At 47.6% G+C, this 20055-nt stretch overlaps 1 protein-coding gene across 5 annotated transcripts in view; it reads right to left on the reverse strand.

Moving 5' to 3' along the window:
• ARHGAP22 (Rho GTPase activating protein 22) overlaps positions 1-20055 on the reverse strand; it is a 347339-nt gene that overhangs the window by 196213 nt on the left and 131071 nt on the right. The window contains exon 1 of one of the 5 annotated variants that reach the window (XM_019499467.2): positions 2474-2775. The exons of the other annotated variants lie outside the window; for them this stretch is intronic. Within the exon in view, the coding sequence (XP_019355012.1) occupies positions 2474-2525 (52 nt within the window). The 5' untranslated portion in view covers positions 2526-2775. Of the gene's footprint in view, positions 1-2473; positions 2776-20055 lie in introns of those variants that run through there. 5 annotated transcript variants of the gene reach the window in all.

Consider the following 20055-nt stretch of genomic DNA (forward strand, 5'->3'; position numbering starts at 1 on the left):
GTCCCCCATGGTCCAGTGGTAGCATCTTTGTCTACCAGGCAGGAGACCTGGGTTCAATTCCCAGGCACTTATACAATTACAGCCATGGAGACACCAAACATCTGGTCTTTGGATTCTGTCTCAATGGCTTAAAGGGAAAATGGAAGGTCTGGGCAGCCTTCACTCCTCCAAAAATATTCCTGCCCAGGCATATGCATCGAAGGTCTGGTGTGGCCTTCAAGTATACACCATGATCCAGGAGGATCGATGGTTACCACTATATTAAAAGAAGGTGGGAAACTCAGAAAGGAAGTGGCATTGTGGGCCATGGGGGCCTTTTGGAGACCCAGAGCCAGAATTCTAGTATCACCCCAGCATAAAAGTTGAGTAACTTAACCAAAGTCAAAGGAGTGACTCTGGATTCACACTGGCATAACTAAGGTCAAAGATTTTGGCCCCTGGGTTCAAACCTTCCCTTAATTAAGATACAGAGCTCAGGGTTGCTTGGAGCTGGCATTTTGGTTTGGGCCCATCTCCAGAAAAGAATTTAAGAGGTCTCACCCTGGGTCCGATTTGGGTACCCTGCAGACGGGACAGTCACTCCTAAAATTGAGTTAATTGTGTCAAGTGCTTCTGAGTTAATTTTAACAAGGTTTATGATCATCCTGATGTGACCCTCCTTAACTCTGAGCTCCCATTTGAGAGGTTGCAGGGAGATAAATTGTTATTCACCTGGTTCTAATTAAACTCTATTGCAGTGCCAATCTACTTTATACAGTAGCTGATTTGATAGACATCACCTCATGATATCGGTGCATCCTTCATTTAGCTTTATTTTTCATATAATACCATTTATCTAATTTAAAGTAACTTCCATACACTAATGTACAACTCACTGGAGTGATACTGTGGTGAGATATATATATAGAAGCCAAACATTTCTATACTACTATTTCTATTTTACTTTAAGGATGAAAATAGAAAATAAAACAAAAGCCTTTTAGCAACCCACAACAGCTAAAATGATGACTTGGAAGGTTAAAGCTGAAAAGTAAATGAGTATTTCATTTACTGTGAACACTTTTAAAGAAAGTGAACACTTTTTGATTTCTAATATGAACCACCAACATTTTGATATTCAGTGGCTCAGAAATAAAAAATGTCATTTCAACTATCAAAAAAACTAAAATATTTTGGGCTTTCTTATGAATTCTACCCACATTATTATTTTTTCAACAAATCTCCAAAATCTTCATTAAAAAAAGATAGTTTTCTTGTGAAGTTTTCTGTCTTGTCAGAAAGACATTTTTCAATCTAAAAAAATCAATGAAAAGAAATCTGACTAGCTATATTAACTGTTTAGATGCCAAATCTCACTGCTTTTTTCAATATATAAATACAGCTATAAAATTGCTGTTAGTGTCTCTGTTTGTAAGTTGTCCAAAAAGGCATTGATAAATTTAAACTAAGCCATCACCTTCTAGCTTTGCTAAAAGAATATCTAGTTCCAGTCCTGATGGATAGACGAGCATTCAGAAAGCACTTATGTTCCTTAGGGGGGATACAGGATTTGAGACCATTTAGGACTTTGCTTGGAGGACACCATACCTCCCACGTGAAGCCCTTAGAGGTCTGAATCTTCAGGAAGTGTAAGTCTTACAGGACATAAACGGAAAAAAATGGGAAATGCAGTTCATTGGATGTGACCCTTCAGGGTGTAGTTCACAGTTTATTTGTCAGGATTCACTTTGCAGTGGGAAAAAGAAGAAAGATTAAGTTGTATTCTAAATACAATTCACACCAGCAGAGATATAATACTACTGCTATTTGATGTACCAATTACATATAACTGCACTTTTCAAGGGATTTGAGGTGATCAGAAAATATGGAAAATCAGCTCAGTTGCGCTGCTGAAACGTAGGTCACATTCAAACCGGGCTAAGGTAGGTAGGACTGGACTAGCAATAATATGAGGACTCCAAACTTTAATCCTCAATTTTGACCCATAAGCAAATATGCAAAACATAGATTGCATCCTGGACTCAGAAGCTGCGAAATTCATGTCATACATTAATGCCAATTGACCTTTGAGCTCAAAGAAAATGAAAGCAACAACTGCCTCCTCCCACCTTCAGCCAACATCTCCCAATTGCTTGTTCCAGTTCAGAAGCTGGCACTTAGCAAGGGTTCAGCATTAGCAGCCAAATAACATTGCTCATGCAGCTCGGAGTTATGGTAAAAAGGAGAAACAAAAGGAATGATTCCGTCCCAACTGAAGTGGACATCGAGACATTAAAAACCGAACTTCACGGAGAAGAGTCTTTGCAAGGACAGTGGGGGTTAGCAAAGCGTCAAGGTAATGCTATTCCAGAAGCAATTATTCTGTACAAAATAGCTTGCCAAAGGGCATGTGGTAGAGTAGGATGGGGAGGAGGGGGACTGGTCTTAACCCTGCCAGCAAGCTTCCTGTACAACCTTTGAAAAGCAAAGTTACCTTTGGGTTCCTGAGAGCAGCCCTTCCAGTCCTTGCAGCAGCACAGCCCCATCTCAAGTGAAACGTCTCTGAAAACCACAGCAGCAGTGCACTTTCATTGCTCAAGCAAGACTGCTCTTCACTGGGCAGGTACCGAAACCAGCATCCTATGCAGTGGGTGCCAGGGGAGGGTGCAAAGGGCTGCAGTTACCTTGCTGCACTCAAAGAGAGTTCTCCCAGGCCATCAGCTGATGTTAAGACCTGCTGTTCTCTCCGTCTGCCCTTCAGGTCTGTAACTATTGACTGGACAGTTTTCCCTGCTTGTTTCCCAACTAGCACCAACCCTCTAAGATGTGCAGCCCAGCCTCATTCCCTGCCAAGTACCGCTAACATCCCAAACACAAACAGACCTTGCTAATCAATTTGAGAACTAGCAGATTGTTGCCCTGGGTCTCCCCTCCTTTAACTCCTATATTTCTGGCTGACCCTGCATAGATGTCAGAATTTCACTGCCTCACTTGCCTATTAAACTTCCAGTGCTTATTAATTATACTCTGCCCTCTTTGAAGGAGTGAAAGGCCACAAGAGGGGGCTTTATGTGAGCAGCAGATGCTTGTTCTCAGATAGCCAGAGGGCAGCAGACAGACTCTGAATGTAAACCCTACATGCATAAAAAAAACACTAGAAAGGCCATTTAACCTCATGCAAAATGATGTCAGGAGAAGAAAGGGCTGTATTACTACACTCCCATTACTTAGCTTAAAACCTTAACTGCGTATCTCTGAGAATCTCCGTAGAGATTGGTAAGCATCCAGGGCGTGTTGGGACCCTGCGTCTCACAAAGGCCAGCGCTACTGTGGCAGTCTTCTGTGGGGGTTGTTTAAATGCCCAATTCTAATGGCATTAACTCATTGAAACACAAGTCGCAAAGACTCGATGCTGATTGCATTTTGATGCTTGTTTTGGGATCAAGGATAAACAATATCCATCAAGCATATGCTTGCTGGTGCTCTAGACTCAGGCTTGTTTTCTAGGCCAGCGTTTCTCAACACATGGGTCACAACCCAAAAGTGGGTCGCAAGACTATTTCAAAAGGCTGCAAGCTGCAGCACAGCAAGGGTGGGGGTGGGGAGGCGCCTGGCTCTTCCAGCAAGGGAAGAGAGCAGGTGAAGCTGCATGGCTGGGTTCGCAGGTCAGCGGGCTGGGAGATGTTGCTTTGGGGGTGGGAGGGGCCATGACCAGGCTGCCTGGCACGGCATGGGGCAGCCCCAGCCCAGCACAGGGGGAGTGCCACAGGCCTCTCCTCCTCCTCCCCCCAGCCCGTGCTGGGGCCAGACTTGCTTCACTGCCACCCGCATGAGCTGGAACCACCGCAGCCACTGTGCTCCAGCTGAAACGCGATGGGGACAGCTGGGGGCCCCTCTGGCAGGGCTGGTGGAGGAAGGAGCTGCAGGTCGGGAGTGAGGGATACCAGCATGGCCCAGGGAGGCAGGGGACTGGGGGCTGGGCACTGGCAGGGCCAGCAGGGTGTGGATCAGGACAGGCTATGGATCTTTGCAAATAGGTCCCAGTAGAAAAAAGGTGGAGAACCACTGTTCTAGGCCATTCAGGCACTCAGCTTTAAACAGGCAGTGAGCCCCTGTTTCTTGAAGATTCAGTGCTTAGTCAAATAAGGCCCTGATGCATGCTTTACAATGCAATACTGTAGCTTTGTTTTGTCCAGTGCTTTTCATGCACACTGGGTGCATCTACATGTAAAATTCATGCGGCTGAATAAACTCCAATGCAGTTTGGGATGGACTTAGTTGCTCTTGGGTGCAGTGTTTACATGTGTCCCCAGGATTGAGCTGGGTTGGAGCAGCCCCAATTGGCAGAGGACACGGGAAGCCAGCCTGCCAGCCTGGGGAGTCAGACTGCCAGCCTGGGGCTGCTCCAACCCAGCTCAACGTGCTATGGAGGGGCTGGCTGAGGCATGAGGGTGCTTCAGTGTAGAGCTAGCCGGCAGGCACACCCTGCACTGAAGCACCTTCATGACCAAGCCAGCCGGATCAGTGTCTACATGTTCCTTGTGGCAGAGTAAATAAGACCACCACAGGACGGTGCGCGTGTCTGGCAGTGCTAATCTACACCAGAGTTAATTAATTTACTCCATCCTAATAGCACTTCACATGCAGACAGTGATATTTACTGTGGAGCTAATTAGTCAGCATTAAACATCTCATGTAGACATGCCCTCTGGGTCGATTTAAAGCAGGGGTGGGCAAAATGTGGCCCAGGGGCCAGATGCAGCCCACCAGGCCATTCTATCTGGCCCACGGGGCCCCTAAACAATTTAGAAAATTAATATTAATCTGCCCTGGGCTGCCTGTCATGCGGCCCTCGATGGCTTGCCGAAACTCAGTAAGCAGCCCTCTGCCCAAAATAATTGCTCGCCCCTGATTTAAAGAGTTAGGGGCGCAGACTTAAATAATGAGAATTAGTTTAAGAGGCACAAACAAGAAATAGGATGAGATAGAGACAAAAATTTGTCCTAGTGGGCAGCAGCTCCAGAGGGGAAGGCCCAGTTTCATTCATAACACTGTTGAAAACATACTGAGGATCTGACAGCGAGAGACAGCAAGAGACAACAAACACATAGGACAAACTTACAGAGGACTAATGTCCTGAAAAATAATTTGAATATGCAGGAAAAGCTTGATCCTGGAAGCTGTCCAGAACATGCAACTCATATTGATTTCCATGGGAATTTCAAATGCTCAGTAGCTCTCAAGATTGTGTCATAAAACCAGAATGCAAACAGACTGAATTAAGGGGCAGATGTTTTCCTGCTGCCTTATCACTCGAGGTTTGTTGTCTAGGTAGTTCCTTGCAAAGAGGTCTCTGCTTGGCACTCTGTTATTGTTAGTTTGAGCTAACCAAAATGTCAGCATTAATCATCGACAAACAGCAGCGGCATTCACAAAATACCAGCTTCCAGGGAATCCAAGTCCAACTCTTCCAAACTGGTTGCTGCAAAGGAATTAGTTATTCTTTGTTGGTACCTACTTGTTTCTCTTACTTGAAGGACAAATGCAAGCTAGTCTCAAATAAATTCTGTGGACAGGAAAATCCTCTTAAAAATGCCTGTTAGTAGATGGCTTCTCAGGATTATTTCATTTGCACAAACTCCTGTTTTCTCCTTATGAAAGTAACAAAAAAAAAAAAGAACCAAATCTTTCCTCCATAACAAAATCCATTTGCTGAGATCACTTTCCAGCCAAGCAGTGGGAGGGTAGACATACAAGCCACCTGTTAGCAATATCTGGGTATTATTTTGGCAACATTCCCTGAACTGAACAAAAAACCAAAGTCCAAGCTGTCTATAGGAAAGGCTAGGCTTTCCCCTGCTGGAATATTTACATAAAAATGCCAGTCTCCAGATACACTGTCTTAGCAGTGACACTGCAAAGTCAGAAAGAAGCCGAGAGACGCTGTGGCAAGGCACTCTGTACACCAGCAATTCCTACCTGGTTGTTGTCACAACCCAAAGTTGTGGTTTTTGTTTGTGCGTGCTTTGGCACCGCTAAATTACGTTCCCGCCTAAATTGTAGCTTTCTTTGCACTATAGAGGTCTCTGCTGCGGGAGAGAACTCTGGTGCAACGGGGGATTTCCCGCCAAATTACAGCTTCTTTGCAGGGTGCATTTCTTTGCATACTAGTGATGCACGTTGCAAAGGAGTTCCCACCATTTGTATTTGGATTCGTGCCACATTATTGGCCAGTTCCAAATGTAGGCACACGTGGCGGCTAGCTATTGGCTTGCTAGCCGTACAAAAGGCTTGAGTGGTTTCCGCCCAAGTTGGAGGACTCCACGAACATCAGGAGAGAGAGAGAGAGAGAAAACTGGAGAGAGACAGAACTCGCCAGGAGGAGGAGACTTCGCGCTGTGTGAAGATCTCCAAGCGCTGCGGACCCTTGCGGACCCAACGCGCCTCTCTTAAGCGGGCAATAGAGGCTTAATAACCGAACACACGGAGCTTTCGCTTCTAGCCTCTCCCTGTCGCCGATCGCAATCCAAGACGTATTCCTTTCCTGTAAACCCAATTTTTGAACCCACGGAGCCTAAACAACTCCGGGGGACCAGGGAACCAAACCAAACCCACGGAGCTTAAACAACTCCGTGGGAGCAACCGAATTTGTCGTAGTCCTCTAGCGAGTATTTAAGCGGAGCTGCACCTGGAAACCTGTCCAGCCTACACCACTACCATCTTTGGGTGTAAGTAAACAATCTTTTCAATCAACCACTATGCGTTTGTGACTAATTCTAGCTCGCCACCGGTTTTCTCCGACCCCACGTGCCCGGGCTGCTGGCCACAGCCCGCGTGCGCAAAGGCAGGCCGCGGATCGCCCCTCCCGACCCGCACTTGGCGGCGGGATCGGGGTCCAGCCCGCACAGTTGTGATCCCTGAGAGGGGCTGCTATCACTTGCCACAATTCAGAGCAGCCCTTAGCCTCTCTCTAGGAGTTGCTAAGCTTTTAACCATCTTAAATCATACATGCTACTTATTAAGAAATGAACAATATATTATGAAGTTTTGTTTTTCTATTTATGAAATATTTACAGCCTAAATCTACTGAAGTGTCACAAGATACTGAGAAAGTGATGAGAAGCTTTTCCTCAGTTCCTACTGAACATGAAACTACATGTGGTTAATTTAAATGGTCACCTCTGGGCTTCAGATACAGTGAGATGCTATGATACACTAAAAACAGAAACGATTTCAAAGTACTCATTTTCACATGTGCTCATAAAGGAAGGGAAATCTCCTAATGTGGTAACCACATGGTACTTGAATGCACTTTTGTCATTGTACAGGTTTTAAAATGGGCATTGATTATTTGCACTTAGGCTGGGCACGTGGCAGTAGTTTAACATTTCTCCCTTTAAAGACAATGGGAGTTTACTCTCACCCACTTCAATGCAAACACAGCTCAGCCAATATGTCGAAATACCACCCAAAATGTGTGTGGGTGTGTGTATCTGTGTGGCCCATCCATATACCTATATTTATGCCAAATCCATCCAGATCATAAGAGAAAGGCCACTGTATATATAAAAGTGTTCACACATTTTTTAAGTGTGTGTGCACACAAGTGCAGATATGCACACACACATCTGGCATGTTAGGACAAAGGGAGTTAGGAAAATGCAAACATTCCATTTTCAATGCTCTAGGTCATCCAGGATCCTTTTGTTTTGGGCTCAAGCCCATTTTACATCTCAATTAGTGCATCTACACATGTGCTTTACTGTGGAGCTGACCAATTAGCTCCACAGGAAAGCATCTCTACATGTGGATGTCTACAAGTTTGCCCATATTAGTGTGCAGTAAATTAATTAACTCTGCTGTAGGATAGTACTGTCCCGAGCAAATACTATCCCAAAGTAGAGTCATTTAGTGCGACGAAACACATGTGCAGATGGTGACTGAGGCTGGCTGGGACACAAGGATGCTACAGCTGCCTGATGTCTAGCCCTGCACTGTAGCACCCTTGTACCCCAGCCAGCCTTACCACCACCCAGGACTCCCCTTAGGTCTGGAAATTTGGCAGCAGCGGCACAGCAATTACCTGACATCACTCCCATGCCCCCAGATTTTTGGATCATGGAAGAGCCCCACAGGTCAGAAAGCGTGGCTCTTTGAGCCAAGTATGAGGGATTGAGCATCCCTGCCCTACATATTCACTATAGAATCTAAGCACTTCCAGGGTCCCTTCTCAAGCTGATCATCTTGTTATCTATAAATCCCCCTCAAACACGATTAATGTCTCAAACATATTTTAACAACCCTTGCAGAAGCAGGACACTTACTACCATTGTCCCCTTGCTTTACCTGTACCAGGTTAGGGTGCTATGCCTTGTGACTGTGTGAAAGGATTGACTGTAGTTTTAGGAACAGGTTAGACAAGGATTGCTTCCAGTAAGTTGATCTTAGGGGCAGCTGGCTTTTCACTGCCACACTTCTCAACAGGGACATTAGAGAACTTCTCAGAAAGAAACAAGAAGAGTACGTGAAATGGAAAAACGGTGCAGCAGCCGGAGAGGAATACAGGCAATCCTCAACTTACGTCTTTGAGTTAACGACAAATGGCATTTATGACATTTGTAAATTGATACCCTGTTTTGAGATTCCCACACTGTTTTTGCCTTTACGACAGTCAACACAGCTGCGTCCTGCTGGTAAGTCTGTTGTGGTGGGGGCGAGGGGAGAGGGAAGGGATGTGGGGGGGCAGATCAACACCCCTACAGTGAGGGAGGGATTGGGGCTGGGGCTGGGGCAAGCGCTGTCCAGGGAGGGGGTAGGGCAGCTCGCACCACTGTGCATCACCAGTCTGAGAGCTGCTCATGTGGTGGTTTGTCCAGCAGCTCTCGCTGCTGCTCCCACTGCCAGTCTGGGAGGGGCATGCGCCCCAGGATCCGTGTGGGGCAGGCAGAACTGGGGATGCACTTCAGGTGGAAGGCACTGGGAGTGGGGGCTATGTCGCCCCGTTGCTTGCTCAACCGGTGCAGGGCTGGCGCAAGACTAAGCCATTGCACTGCCTCCGGACAAATGGCGCACAGCGGCGGGAGCTGGCCTGGCCTCCTGGACAAGCAGCAGCTGTGTCCCAGCTGGGCGAGCTGCGGCAGGGCATTGGGGGGAGGAGATATGTGCCTCTAGATTGGGGCAGGGCAGGTGGCAGAGCAGAGGCTGGGGGGGCGGGCTGGCTGCAGCGAGGTTTCAGGCGGCACACACCCTCCCCATGCCCTGCCACCATTTAACCAGCCAGAGCGAAGTCACTGCTTGTCTGGGAGGTGTGGGGAGGCCGGGCTAGCTCCCACCACCGTGCACTGCTTGTCCGGAGGCAGTGCAGCGGCTGTCTTGCGCTGGTCCTGTGCCAGCTGGGCAACCAGTGTGGGGGGGGGGCACAGCCCCCACTTCTAGTGCCTTCCGCCTTCTGTCCGGAGCACAGCCCAGCACAGCCCCAGCTGCCTCGTGCAGATCCTGGGACACACGCCCCTGCCCCCCCACGCCCTCATGGATCGGTGGCGGGAGCAGTGGTGTGAACCACCAGACAAGCCGCCACACGAGCAGCTCCCAGACCAGTGATGCACAGTGGGACGAGCCACCCCACCCTCTCCCTGGGCAGAGCTTGCCCCAGCCCCAGCTCCAAACCCCTCCCTCACTGTGGGGGTATAGATCTGCCCCCCCACACCCTTTCCCTCCCTGCTGTCCCCTACCGCAACATGAGCTGGAAGCAGCTGTGTCCAGGGTGGTAAAGGAACCTATCCCCCATTTGTAGCATTATTCCTATGGGAAAACTGGTTCAGAGTTACAACATTTCAACTTGAGAAGCAGTTTTCAGCAACCAATTGTGTTGTAAGTCTGAGGATTGCCTGTATATACATACAGCCTGGGTCTGCTGGTACGAGACAAGGAAAGCCAAGGCATGCATAGACATCAAGCTGGCAACCAAATTAAAAGACAACAAAAAGTCCTTCTATAGGTACATAGGGAGCAAGGAAAAAAATCAAGCTCCACTGTTGGACCCCTACGAAATATGGAGGAACAGCCCACAGTTGATCCCCGCAAAAAGGCAGAGCTCCTAAATACTTACTTTGCATCAGTATTCTTGAAATCAGACAGGAACTCGTCACCTGGCCAGAGGCACAGAGAATATGAGGAAGACAGCAGTCCACATAAAATCAGTCCTGAACAGGTGAAAATACTCTTAGAACATTTGGACATTTTCAAGTTTGCTGGGCCAAATGACCTGCATCCGAGAGTCCTGGAAGAACTGGCTAACCTCATAGTGGTGCCTCTGGCAAGGCTGTTTGAAGAGTCGTGGAACTCAGGAGTGGTCCTGAACAACTGGAAGAGGGCTAATGTGGTATCCATCTTTAAGAAAGGGAAGAGAGATGACCCTGCCAATTATAGACCAATTAGTTTGACTTCAGTCTTGGGAAAAATCTTCTAATAAATTGTCAAGGAGGCCATAAACCGCAAGCTCGTAACTGGTGGAGTATTAAGAAGAAACCAGTACAGCTTTGTCAAGGGGAGGTCATGCCTAACAAATCTGGTGTCCTTCTATGACCAGATAACTAACCAGCTGGATATGGGACTTGCAATTGACATCATCTACCTAGACTTCAGCAAGGCCTTTGATACTGTGTCCAATGGGATTCTGTCAATTAAGTTGGAGGGTACAGGACTAGACCAGTCTTCAGTGAGGTAGGTTGGCAACTGGCTCAGAGGCCAATCCCAGCAAGTTGTAACTGATGGGATGGACAAATCCTGAAGGACCATCTCGAGTGGTGTCCACCAGGGATCAGTGCTTGGGCCCATCCTCTTTAACATCTTTATCAATGACTTGGATGGCGCAGTGGAAAGCACAATGATTAAGTCTGTGGATGACACCAAGCTGTGGGGAAATCAGGACACATATGAGGACAGGTTAAGGATCCAGAATGACCATGATGGGCTGGTCCTATGGACTCAACACAATTAGATGAGGTTCAATAGGGACAAGTGTTGGGTCCTTCATCTGGGTAAGAAGAACTCTCATCATAACTATACAATGAGTGGTGATCCACTGGCTGACACTGCATCTGAAAAGGACCTGGGGGTGACAATCGACCAGAGGATAGATATGAGCCATCAGTGCGATGAAATCGCCAGCAGGGCAAATAGAACTCCGGCGTGTATCAGCCGATGCATTGCCGATAGATCCAGAGAGGTGCTTCTCCTCCTCTATTTGGCATTGGTGAGGCCACAGCTGGAGTACTGTGTTTAGTTCTGGGCACCACACTTCAAGAAGGATGCGACTTAAGCTCAAAAGGATACAGAGAAGGGCCACCCGTATGATCAGGAGCCTGGAGGATAGGCTCTATGAGGAGAGACTCTGGGAACTGGGTTTGTTCAGTCTGAGTAAGAGAAGACTGAGAGGCAACTTGATAGCTGCCTACAAGCATGTCAGGGCAAACACCAAGCCACTCTTCAGAAAGGCACCCCTTGGAAGGACGAGGTTCAATGGGCAAAAGCTAGTAGAGGGAAGATTTAGGCTGAGCATAAGGAAAGACTTCCATAAGGGTATCTAGAATCTGGAACACGCTCCCTGCAGAGGTGGTGCAGTCACCATCCCTGGAGATGTTCAAAAGGAGACAGGACAAGCACCTTGTTCAGCTTGTTTGAGCCCAACTACCTCCTGCCCATGGCACGGGACCAGACTTGATGAGCTTACAGGTCCCTTCTGGTCCTACGATTCTGTGATTCTGTCCATCTGCCGGATGGCAGGCCACATGTTACCTGTGACGAGTTAACATGTGACCACTGGGTCCCCAGAGAGCCACTGCTATCTTTTGCTCTGGTTGTAGCATCAGCCAGGGTCTTGTGGCTCCATCTCCCAGCTTCTCCTGTCTGATCCAGCACTGGGGGGGCAGGACAGCACAGTACTACACAGCCACACTGCTGGGTAAGCCAACAGTCTGGGCCACCTTTGAGACGTAGCGCACAGCGGAGCCCAGGAGCTGCAGGTGAGGCAAGGAGCTGCAGTGAATGGGGGTGCCCTGCCCCATGTGTACAGTGTAGAGGGGTGGGGGAGTGTTCACCTGCCCATGAACAGTGCAGGGGAGTCACCCGCCTGCTTATGTGCACAGTGCAGCAGGATGGGGGGCACCACCCCCACCTGTGCATGGTGCAGTGCAGTGGAGGGGGCGGGGGCGGAGGGTGCTCCCAGCTCATGTGGCTCCCATTGGATGTGGCCTTTGCTGTTGCAATCCCTGGCCCCTCAGAAGTTGGGCAGCCCTGACCTATAGCAGAAGGCACACCCCAGGCTTCCCTGCCCAAAGCATTTGGGGTTCACATTGTCAGATAGCTGTTGTGGCTGTCAAGCTGGTTACACGAGGCCTTGTTTCTGTGCCCAACTCTCTGCTGCTTGTAGGCTGACAGGTACTGACAGCCCAACTTTGGCCCTGCGTCCCTGTTTTGCCTAGAAAGGAGGCCTGAAAGATGGGGCATTTTCATTATGACTTGTTATTTCCATCACTCTCGGAGCAACATAGGCCAGTCAACCACATCACTGTGGTTCCCAAACTGTCCAGCACTTAAGCAAAACAAAAGATCTTAAACATCAGCATTTCAGGGCCTGCCTATATGAGGGAATCTTGCCATTATTACATCTTGCCTATCATTATAGGCTCACAGACCCTCCCCTGAAACCTGGGACTCTTCCATGTCTAAAGCTCTTATCTCTGTTAATCCCCCATTTATATTTTTCATTCTTGTTTTGTGCCAGACACCTGGTGCGTTCACTGCACAAAAAAGCTAATAAACAGCATATCAGCTCAGCATTATATACAGCATATCTTGTACCAAGAGGGGGCGCAGATATCAACATATTTTTAAGTGGATTTCAATTAGATCAGCAATGGTTTATGGATGTCAAGAGCATGGCCTAATCCTATAGTTACAAAGTAATCTGTCGACATTAGCTCGGTTTCAAGCCAGCCTTTGAAAGTATGTCTGTGCAGTGGGCTTTGCGCTAGAAAATAAAATGTAGGAGAAAGAAATAAGCTTCGAGAAACAACAGTAAATGTTTAGAGCTGGCTAAAAATCTAAAGTTATAATTAGTATGGCCTGAACTTTAGCTTAAGAAAAGAAATCATATTTATTTCATATCAAGAGGTTCTTGAAGGACACAAGGAAAGTCACAATTATTAAAAGCACACCATAGCAATGGTCTAATTCTGATCCCAGCTATTTTATTACTGTTTATTAACATGACAGTAGTGTGGAGAGATCAACCCAGCTTGGGAACCTGTTGTGGGAAGTTCTGTATAGATATTAGGGCTGTGCGAAGCTTTGGGTGCTGATTCAATTCAGAGGCCGAATCTCCAAATCCAAAACGAATCAGAGGACCGATAAAAAGGTCCGAATCGATTCAAAGCTCTCTGAATCTTCGGAAAAGATTCAGAGAGCTTCGATGATTCAGGCAGTCCTTACCTGTTGCAGCAGGGAGCTGCAGCCAGGCTCTGCGCTGGTAAGTAGGGGGTGGGGGAGGGGACCATGGGGGGATCCCTGCCAGCCCCTATCCCCTGCCTGCTCCCCCAGGCCCCCCCCATGGCTGCCCTGCCCACCCCAGTTCCTGGTCCTTTGAAGAAAACCCCCCACTCACCAGGTGCTGCTGGGCGGGGAGCGATCCTTGCTGACCCCAACTGCCACACACTGCATGGGGGGCTCTGCACGAGCCCCTCAACCCTCCCCTCACTCCCCCAGCCCCAGCACTGGCCCTTTAAGGGGAAAAAAATGAAAAAAACCTAGAGACTCACCAGCTTCTGCAGCAGCCTTGGGGCTTCAGGGGGGATCATGGAAAAACCCCACATGGCGTGGGGCAGCAGGGGGCAGCAGGGATCACTGGGCAGGAGCCAGTGAGGCTGAGGGGTTTGGGTTTTTTTTTCCTTAAAATGCCGGAGCTGGGGTGGACGGGGCAGCCATGTGGGAGCTGGGACAGCGGGGGGGACTTATGCAGAGCCCCCGACACAGCGTGGGGCAGTGCAGGGATCGCCCCCTGCCTGGCAGCACCCACTGAGTCGGGGCTTTTTTTCCCAAAGAGCTGGGGCAGGAGGGGCAGCCATTGCCGGGCTGGGACAGTGGGTGCGGGATGGGCCTGGGTGATTCAGAGATTCATCTGATTTGGCAGCAGCCAAATCTCCAAATCAGATTCGGCTGAATTGATTCAGGACAGCGATTCGAATCACCAAATCAAATCACTGTCCCCCGAATCGGCCAAATCCGAAGCGAATACTAGCCGCTTCGCACAGGCCTTATATACTGTATATAATGACACCTGCAAATATCTGAAGCTAAAGGGCTGCCATAGAGAAAAAGAACACCTTTTCTCTGTTGCTGCAGAAAGTAGGACATGGACAAATGGCTTGAAGTTGCAGCAGAGTAGGTTTACATTGGATATCAAAAATAACTTCTTTACTGTTAGAGCAATGAGGCAGTGGAATTGGCTGCCTATGGAAGTTGTGGAATCTCCATCCTTGCAGGTGTTCAAGAAGAGGTTGGATAAGGATTGGTCAGGGATGATCTAGGAGTAGCTATGCCTATGTTTTATTACGGGTATGTCCCACTATGTCTGCGCTTTGCTGGTTGCCACATGGGACCAAGAAGGAATATTTTTCCCCCCTCCTGTTGCTACACATGTCAGGAGGTGAAAGATTTTGACTTGTGTGTGCCAGCATCCTTGCTGGGCCCTAAAAACCAGGGGTTCCTCAATAAAAGGTCTTGCCCCTCCGCTGAGAGTCAGACCAATCACCACCTTAGGGATCAAGAAGGAATTTTCCCCCATGGTCAAACTGGTACAGACTATGGGGGGATTTGCTTTCCTCTGTGGCAGGGGACATGGCTCTCTTCCATGGATCTCTGAAGCATATTTCAATAACCCTTGCAGTAGCAGGATCCTAGCTGACATTGTCCCTCTGCTTTATCTGTGTCAGGTTAGGGTGTTATGCCTTGTGTTTTTGTGACAGGGTTAATAGTATAGTTTTACTAATAGGTTAGACAAGGATGTGTGGGATGATTTGGATAAGGATGATCCTGCTTTAGGCAGGGGGTTGGGCTAGATGACCTCCAGAGGTCCCTTCCAGCCCTACTTCTCTATGGTTCTATGGAAAACTTTGCATTAGCAAACCAGGTGCAATGCTGCTGAGATGAGGAGATGCTGCCTTCAAAAGTTGTTTTCAATAGTGGTCACATGCTGCATTTTTCTGAACCCTCCTTTCTGTTAAAAAGAAAACTCAAGAGTTTGCATTTAGAATAGGACAACTAAAATAGTCTGTAATTTTCTTAGAAATACTATTTAAGAGCTGGCCTAAATACTGTTGGGGGCATTATAACTATTGGTTTATAAACCGAAATATCTGAAATAATGCAATGTCTTCTCCCCATAACCACCAACAAGAAAACACTGTTTTAATGAGCATCAAGGACACTTAAAATGGGAATATAGGTTTACTACAATGATGACAAGAAATTGCAAAATGTCTTGTTTATGGATAACCTATTGTAAGGATGGGCATCATTTTGCTATCTTGGGCCACATGTTGGAACCTGCCTCTGCCATAGGCTAAAAACCTCCACTCCTCTGAGACCTCAAACTGCCTGTACTTCCCTCACTGTGGATACCAAACCCCTCTGCAACAAGGTTAACACAAGCATGAGAGAGCAATGGAGAGGGCTGTGGAGGAGGGTGCTCCAGAGGGAAGGCTTGGCACAGCTATATGCCACCTGATCCTCTGTGCTGTCCTAGAGTGGGTCAGACCTTCCTGGGCCAGATCCAACCTCTTCCCAAGCTGGATCTGGGCCAGGAGTTGTAGGTTGCTGACCCCTGGCCTAAAGAGTCTGGAGGTGGTGAGCTATTGGCAGAGGAAGTGAATTACAACATTATTCCCAGAATAATGAATAAATCAATATACACAAGGCGACAAGTCAAATAGAGCTACACCCATAGAGCCATGCCAATTGATGCTTGGATTGTGATTAAGAACTCCAACTTCCTCTGGGGCTCCAAGCCACTAAAATGAGATAGCATTTTTAAAAATGTGATTATCTTGGCTACCTCTATTAATAGGACTTCCTAAATCACAAAACCCCACATTCTATACTCTGCCCACCTTGCTCCTATTTGATGTATACATTATTTGAATAATAGCATCTAATTTGCTATAGAGCAAGATTAAAATGCTACAAATGGTTTGAGCAATTTACTGGTCAAAATCACAACATTAATCCTATAACTTGCAAGTTCTACTTACTAGTGACACTGTGCAATACTAAAGCATCCTCTTTCAATTATATTTGTCATCTTTTGGCGGTCTCTAATTCTTGCATTTCATTCAGCTTAGGCTGTCACTTAAGTACCTATTTCTTGTCAGTTTTATTTTCTGGTTTTAAAGAGTAGCTCAATTTGTTGAGTCTGCAAATCCAACACTGCAGAGGTACAGATACAGGATAGGCCCTTCATAAATAGGATTTAAGTCCAACAGGGCTTACCGTTGTCATGGGCTAAGTACAGACAGTCAAAAAGCCTGAGGCTGAATTGATTCAGTCTTTGCAGGTTAGTCTAAACCGCAGAGATTAAACTGAGAAACAAATGGACACATATTTACTTTTAATTCAGGAAATTCAGCCACAGGCCTACAGTGACTCAGGCTAGAAGCCGGGGGGTGCTACAGCATGCCTCTCTGACACACAGCCAGCATGGGCTATGTGTTTGCTTCTTTTTCTTGCTGCCTCTGAGGTCACTGGGATTTGCAGTCCAGGATTACAACAGCAGGACTCTCCAGGTTTGCTCATATCTTCCTGCTTCCAGGTACCTCTGGGATTTATAGTCCACAGTCGCAGCCAGCAGTAAGTTTTTATCAGGGCAGGGGAGTTCTGTACTCAGAGGAAGGGAAGCTTAGCCCCCATCCCTGGTCCCAGACCCCAGCCAGGGTTTGCCTTGGGCGGGGGGGGCAGTCCCTGCCTTGCCCCCTCTACCTCCTCCCCACACACACACACCTGTATCTGCTGGAGCACATAGCACTGCCCAGTCCAGGGCTGGAAAGCAAGCTGGGATGCTGCAGGACTGTGATTTAACTTGAACCTCATAAATCTGGACACCAAAAATCTGGAATTACCAAAAATCCAGCACTTCCCCCACTGCTCCAGGACCAGCTGCCACTCGCCCCCTCCAGGTGTGGAGGAGGAAGCTGCCATCCCGCACCGCCACTACCCATTCCCCCCGCACCGCTCTGCAACTGGCCGCCACGCCAGTTTAAAAAAATCTGGCATTTTCAGATTTCCGGATTTATGAGTCTGTACTGTATGCTACATTCAACCAAGTTTATCTTAAACCAGTTTCAGCCATATTGAAACTGGTTTATGTGAACTGAGCTTCTGCTCTTTTTACAGGATTAAACCAGTTTCTGATGACTTAAACTGGTTTATGTGTAACTTCTGTCCCTAGCCATGCTGTCTGACTTCCTGTATAGCATAGGCCAAAAATTTCCCTTACCAATACCTATATCAAACCAGTTTCTAGGTGAGCTAGAGCAAGTCAGCAGAGCCATGCAGCTGAGTGAAGGGCACAGGCACATCTGCAGAATAAGAACTTTGATCTTCATTAAAATGATTGAAAATGAGCACCTAAAATGCATTCAGCAGCTTTAAAAATACCCTCCCCAAGTAACAAGTCACAATAGGAATCCTTAGGGTAAGAAAGTGAAATAAGGCTTTTAAAATTCAATTCTAATTCCCAGAACATTTCCATTTATTTTATGATGCAAACGCTTACTTGACAAAATGCAAATCCTAGATTTTGCACCCTGAAGCCATGTCAGGTCCTTGTCAGTTATTCCTCCATGCACGCAGCAACACCTTTGTTTAGGAAGCTCCGTGCAAGCCAGTTCCCACTGATAGTATGCTATTTATTCCTGGAGAATTTCAGATGTAAACACTAAGACGGTTTGCATATGAAATCCTCACAGCTGTTTGACAGCAGGCCAGCTGTCACTTCAACCTAACATTAGTGTATCATTCAAAAGAAATGGTTTCATAAACATGGCTGATAGCAGTTTTCCAATTAGAATTCCTTTTAGATGCCAGGCAGACATAATATCAGCTCTGCATCCCCCCTCCCCCAAAACACGTTAGCGTGGGCCGTGTGCAAAAGAAATTTGTTTTCTTTCTCCAACCTTCACTCTTAAGAATGATTCCCAGCTGGTATTTTCGAGTCAGCATATTTTACAGAGCAGTTAAGCTACCAGCACTAACAGGCACGCAAATGGCATCAAAAGCACCACTCTTGGGTTTTATCACTACACTGAGTAGCTGTCTGGCTTTTTTCCTTAAATAATTACCTTGGCAATACCTATAATTTCTGACCCAGAGTCTCCTTCTGCAGAGCTATGCGAAGCAAACTGCCTGGTTCCCATTTCATCTGTGTCCCCTCGTTCCCCAAAGTAGTAAGGTCCAACCTTCTGGCCATGTGGACCAGATGAGTGGCACAGGGTCAGCTCATGAGCCAGATCCCATGCAAGGTGAGTGCATGGGGTCAGTCCATGGGTATGAGGCCAGCACACTGGCCCAGCTTCACATGCCCAGATCTGGCCACACGCTGGCCCAATCCCATGTGCTAGGTTCCAGCTGAGTGCAGGTACAATCTGGTGCACAGGACCACATTATCTGGCCTGCAAGGCTCCCCACACATTCAGAAATTTGACAGCAGGGTAGTGGCAATTCACACTAACACTGCTCTCCTGCTATCACATTTCTGGATGCTGGGGAACCCTGGGGGCCAGATGACATAGCTCCACAGGCTGGATCTGGCATGTAGGTCAAGGGTTGAGCACCCTTGCCACAAAGCATCTCTGATCCCTCTCTGGAGATGTGGTGGGGCTAGTGAAAACTGTACACAACACTGTACAGAACTGCTCAAATAGTCCACACCAGCTGAAGGCCATGGAACTTAGATCAATGGGATCTACTCTGGTCACAGCTCAGTAAGGGAGCAGGCAGAGGCTCTGTGACTTGATTCACTAACCACTGTCACTTATGGAAGGACATAAAGCATGACAAATTTCAGCAAGGCGTGGGTGGATAGTGACCATCCATGGCATACCCAGCGCATTCAGTATCTGAAAAGATTTTGCAATGTAAGGCATGAGAGTAAGATAACAAAGAGAAGAAAAAAAGGGGTGATACGAGAACAACATGACCAAAAGGTTTTGCAGGGAAGAGAAAGAGAAGGAAGAGCTCTGGAGGAGCAGGATGCTATTCTGAGCAGAAGAAGCATGTAAAGCAAACAGGAAGTTGGGAGTAGAAGGCCACAGCAAACAAGGTAGTGAGGCAGTGAAAGGGAAGCTTGGCCAGAGCAGAAGCAGTTGGAGAAAGCAGAATTAATATGAAAAGAAACCCTGTGCTGCCTTAAGGCTGAGCTCAACAAGTCATCTCATCCTGACAGCCCCACCCTCCTTCTCCTGAAGTCCACTCTTTAGTGGTACAGAGAAAATACTGCATGGGGCTGTGGAGGAACAGCTGTTCCTTGCTTTTGAGGTCCCTCCATTCCCCACTCTACATCACATAGTTCTCTATTTGGGCTCTGGTGTTTGCTGGCTGAGATGTTATTCATCTGCTTTAAAACTACTACACAGAAGAGGCTGTCACACTCAAGACCTTGTCTGGCAGGGATTATCACAATGTTAATCCATGCATGAAAAGAGCCATACTAACAGAGTTTGCATGGCTGCTTATGCTGGGGTGAGGACAATAGCCATTCTAAGTGTCTGGATCAGGGGTGGGCAAAATACGGCCTGCGGGCCGGATCCAGCCCATGAGGCCATTCTATCCAGCCCGCAGGACCCCTAAAAAAATGTAGACAATTAATATTTCTCTGTCCTTGGTTCCTGTTAAAAATGACAGGAACCAAGGGCAGTAGGACCCAGGAGAAGCCCAGAGGGCTCCAACAACAGAGGCCTGCCTGGCCCCACCCCCCAAGCCAGGGTTTATGGGCTGGGAGCAGGTGGCTGCCCCAGCAGGGTAAGC

This window comes from Alligator mississippiensis, chromosome 6 (assembly GCF_030867095.1).
Source record: "Alligator mississippiensis isolate rAllMis1 chromosome 6, rAllMis1, whole genome shotgun sequence".
In the NCBI taxonomy this organism is placed as follows: domain Eukaryota; kingdom Metazoa; phylum Chordata; order Crocodylia; family Alligatoridae; genus Alligator; species Alligator mississippiensis.